Source organism: Centrocercus urophasianus, unplaced genomic scaffold (assembly GCF_019232065.1).
Source record: "Centrocercus urophasianus isolate 14NV4802_14NV808 unplaced genomic scaffold, USGS_Curo_1.0 seq_28, whole genome shotgun sequence".
NCBI lineage: Eukaryota > Metazoa > Chordata > Aves > Galliformes > Phasianidae > Centrocercus > Centrocercus urophasianus.
Window position 1 is genome coordinate 13,923,630 of NW_024884844.1, and position 3,682 is coordinate 13,927,311.

Genomic DNA, 3,682 nt, shown 5'->3' on the forward strand with positions numbered 1-3,682 from the left:
GACCCCCAGGCGTTGCGGTGCGGAACCGAACCGAACCGAACCCCCCCGGGGCCGCCCCGTCCTGCGCTGCGCACCCCAAACGGACCGCAGAGAGCGGTGCGGGAGCCCGGCGGTGCCGAAGCGGCCGAAGGAGCCAAAGCTCTCCGAACGAGGACAAAAAGCGGCGCGAGGACCAACCTCTCGGTGCGGGCTTTTCCTCCTCCTCCTCCCGCAGAGCCGCTGCGTTCCGGCGCGCGTTACTGAAACGAAACCTCCCCATCCATTCTCCTGTGCGGTTTATTACTACATTGTCAGTCTATTGTCCTTTATTTGCAATGGGTGCTGGCGCTGCTGCTTCTCACTTGGACAGAAAGAAGACGAGATTCTGTTCGTTTACACGTTTTATTGTTGTAAACATTAAAATTGTCTTTCTCAAAGAAAGAGTTATAGGGGGAAAAAAAAAAAACCAATCCGCGTTTCTAACTGTTGTACACCATAGAAAAAAAGGCAGTGATCTGCATCGTGTGCCATACTGGAAATATACAAAGAAAAAATACTACAGTATATGGCAATATTAAAAATATTACTCCAACATAAAATAATATATTAACCGACGACTTTTAGACATTAAAAAAAGAAAACAACCAACAAAACAGAACAAAAATTCAAAGTGCTCAGTAATTTCCAGGGAGCGATGTATATTATAAGCGCTCTGGAAACGGCCAGAAGCTGCTGCATGCAAAGTTCGTTTCGCTTTAGACAACAAAATAATCAAGATATAAACTTCTTTTCTTTTAATCAACATCAACAGTACATACAACACTTACAAACAAGGGGTGTGGACGGTGCTTACAAACACTATGAGTCCCTCTGCGAGGGTTTCGGGGTCGGTAATACTTTTGTGCCCACCTATTTTACAACTGAGAAAACGTTTGAAGCTCAGAGAACTACCAGTCCTTATAAAAGCTAACAGACTACATAGTGTCTGAAATACTATTTATAGAATATAGACATTACTGAATAGCAAGTGCCTATAACATTGCCACCTTAGGGTCGTCACGCTCCCCTCGCACGGAGCCATTTGCTTTTCCTTCTCTTTTCTCATGTGTTTTTCCCCCCAAACACGCTTAGCTTTTATTTCTTAATTCTTTAGAATTGGTTCCCATATAGATTCATGACTAGGCACGGGTTCATTTGCAGAAAAGCCAAACGGCGTCTGACAACTGTACAAGCCTTTCCCTTCCTTCCTGGCATGCCACCCACGGAACATTTAGGATCTGTGTATATTACAGCTTTCTTTTACAGCAGAAAACTTTCAGTCTTTAGGAGGCGATGCCCGCGGGTCCCTCAGCGCGTGGGCTGCCCCTCTCGCTCTGAGCCGCGCGCCCGGCGTCGCCAGATTGCTTCGTCTGTTTAACCAGAAGTCCTCAATAATAACCTCATCTATAAGCCGAGAATAAAAAGTTTATACCATGGGATTCGGGAAGTCCGAGAGCCGCATCCACGGTGCCCCAGAGCCAAACGCCCCGTCGCGCTCCGCCCGCAGGAGGCTCAGAGCTGGCTGGGGGGCCGTGCCGCCCCGCGCGCTGCCCCGTGCCCAGCTGAAGTCCCCTTCCGACGGGCGAAGGTTCCTCGAGTTCAGCGTCAGTGCACGGGAAGAGTCTTAGAAAGGTAAAGTGTCCAGGAAGAGTTTGTCGATTATTGCTGGCGGTGGCACCAAATCCTCCAGTTTCAGGTAGAAAATGCGCTGCAGCCCCTGCGTGCAAAGCGTGCGGAGTTCGGGGAGCTTCCCCAAGAGTTTGGACAAATAGTTGGGGCGATTCAGGCCCCCGCTGTTGAAAGTCACGTGGTCCTTGAGACAATTCACTATCTTGTTCTGCAGCTCTTCCACCCGCTTGGGTTCTTTGAGCCCGTGCCTCTCTGCAAAACACACGGGAGGGCGCGGGACGTTACGGGGTGACACCGCGGGATGGCATGGGGGCAGGAGATGGGTGGGGGGCACTGACCTGTCACCATGGCCAGGGCAGCGATGCAGGAGAATGCAGAGATGTCGATGTTCATGTTCTGCAAGTTGGAGGAAAACTCAACGATGGAATCGATCCATTCCCCAAAGCCGCGGACGCACTGCAGCCGGTGCAGGACAACCCCGTTGCAGAAGATGAGCTTCCCCTCCACGGGGTTCGACCTGCAGGGAGTGTGACAGCAACAGAGTGAATGGGGGAGCGGGTGAGAAAGGGAAATTAGCTGGGAAAAGAGAAATGAGAGAGAGAAAAAGAGGACAGAAAAGGAGGAGAGAGAGAAAAAAAAGGGAAAGGGAAAGGGAAAGGCAAACAGGGAAAGGCAGAAAGGGAAAGGCAGAAAGGGAAAGGCAAAGAAAGAGAAGACGAGGGGAGAAAAGCTAAACAACTAATTAGTCGAGGAGCAATAAACGAAGGATTTAAGAGGCACCTAATTACCATGGAGTTAATAAAGCACGGCTTCATTAACCGGCCCCAAAAGGCTCTGCTTCCCACCGCCCCCATCCCGGCCGGCGGCCGCTCACCTGTACGCCAGGCGCAGCACGAAGAGCTCGAGGAAGGCAGACTCGAAGAGCAGATCCTGGTCGGTTTTGGGCAGGTCGGTGAAGCCGGGGATCTTCTCCGCCCAGCCGCGGATGATCTCCATGGAGCCGGTGAGCAGGTCGTAGAACTGCTGGATGTGCTGAGTGTCGTCCCCGCTCATCTGGTAGTCGGGGTTAGCCTGGAACTGGAAATTCATTTTAAAAAGCACTTAATGAGGCTCTCCGAAGTATATAACCCGTGAAATTGCTAACCCCGTTTCTAAGAGGGGAGCCGGGTTTTTCTAACAATTAAATCTCTCCCTGACCACTAAGGAAATTAGATGTTCCGGGGCAATTAATTCCATTAGGAACGGCGCGACGAGGTCGCCGCTCGCGAGATGCAAATGGCCGTTTCCGCGCAGCTCGGCGCGGGGCCGCCCGGCGGGGCCGGCCGTACGGCACAGCCCGCGAGGGAAGCGGCACAGCCGGCGCCGGGGACGCCCGGAGCGCGGCCGGGGAAGCGTCCGTCCGCCCGCCGCAGCGCGCTGTGCTGAGCCGCTCCGGGCTGCGGGCGGCCGCTGCGTGCCGGGCGCGGAGGGCGCGGCAAGGTCCCAACGCGAGCTCGGTCCAGCTTACCCTGGAATAGTCCAGGCTGGTCATAGCCGGGTTGGAGTCGACATGGGCTCTCACCAGCGCACTGATCAGACTCACCGGGGGAGAGGGGGGAGAGGGCTCCTGGGGGCTCTTCGGTTTGGATGGCAAGCGACCCCTCCGGCCTTTGAGGCTGTCTGTGCGAACCACTGCAAGAGAAGCGCGGCTCAGCCGCCCCGACGGGGCTCGGCTCGGTGCGGCCCGGCCCGGCGCCGAGCCCCGCACTCACCCTCCTTCACCATGCCGACGGCCAGGCACTTCTGGAAGCGGCAGTACTGGCAGCGGTTCCGGCGGCGTTTGTCCACCGGGCAGTTCTTGTTGGCCAGGCACACGTATTTGGCGTTCTTCTGCACCGTGCGCTGCGGGGCGGGACGGGGAGAGCGCGGTGTCAGCGGGGGTCCGCAGGAGCCGCCAGCCCCGCTCCCCGCCGCCGCATTTCTCCCCCATTCCTTTCCTTCTCCCGTTTCCTTGCCTTTCTCTCTCTTTTTTTCTTTTTTTTTTCCTTTCTCCCCA

General features: G+C 54.9%; 1 protein-coding gene across 1 annotated transcript in view; it reads right to left on the minus strand.

Annotated features, from left to right (window-relative positions):
* Nucleotides 1-436: 436 nt before the first annotated feature.
* The window catches only part of NR4A2 (nuclear receptor subfamily 4 group A member 2), a 4,924-nt gene continuing 1,678 nt past the window's right edge, over nt 437-3,682 (minus strand). The window contains exons 3-7 of the mRNA XM_042827252.1: nt 3,399-3,528; nt 3,155-3,318; nt 2,522-2,724; nt 1,986-2,164; nt 437-1,899 (exon numbers count right to left, since the gene is read on the minus strand). Coding sequence (XP_042683186.1) covers nt 1,643-1,899; nt 1,986-2,164; nt 2,522-2,724; nt 3,155-3,318; nt 3,399-3,528 — 933 coding nt within the window. The 3' untranslated portion in view covers nt 437-1,642. The remainder of the gene's footprint in view (nt 1,900-1,985; nt 2,165-2,521; nt 2,725-3,154; nt 3,319-3,398; nt 3,529-3,682) is intronic.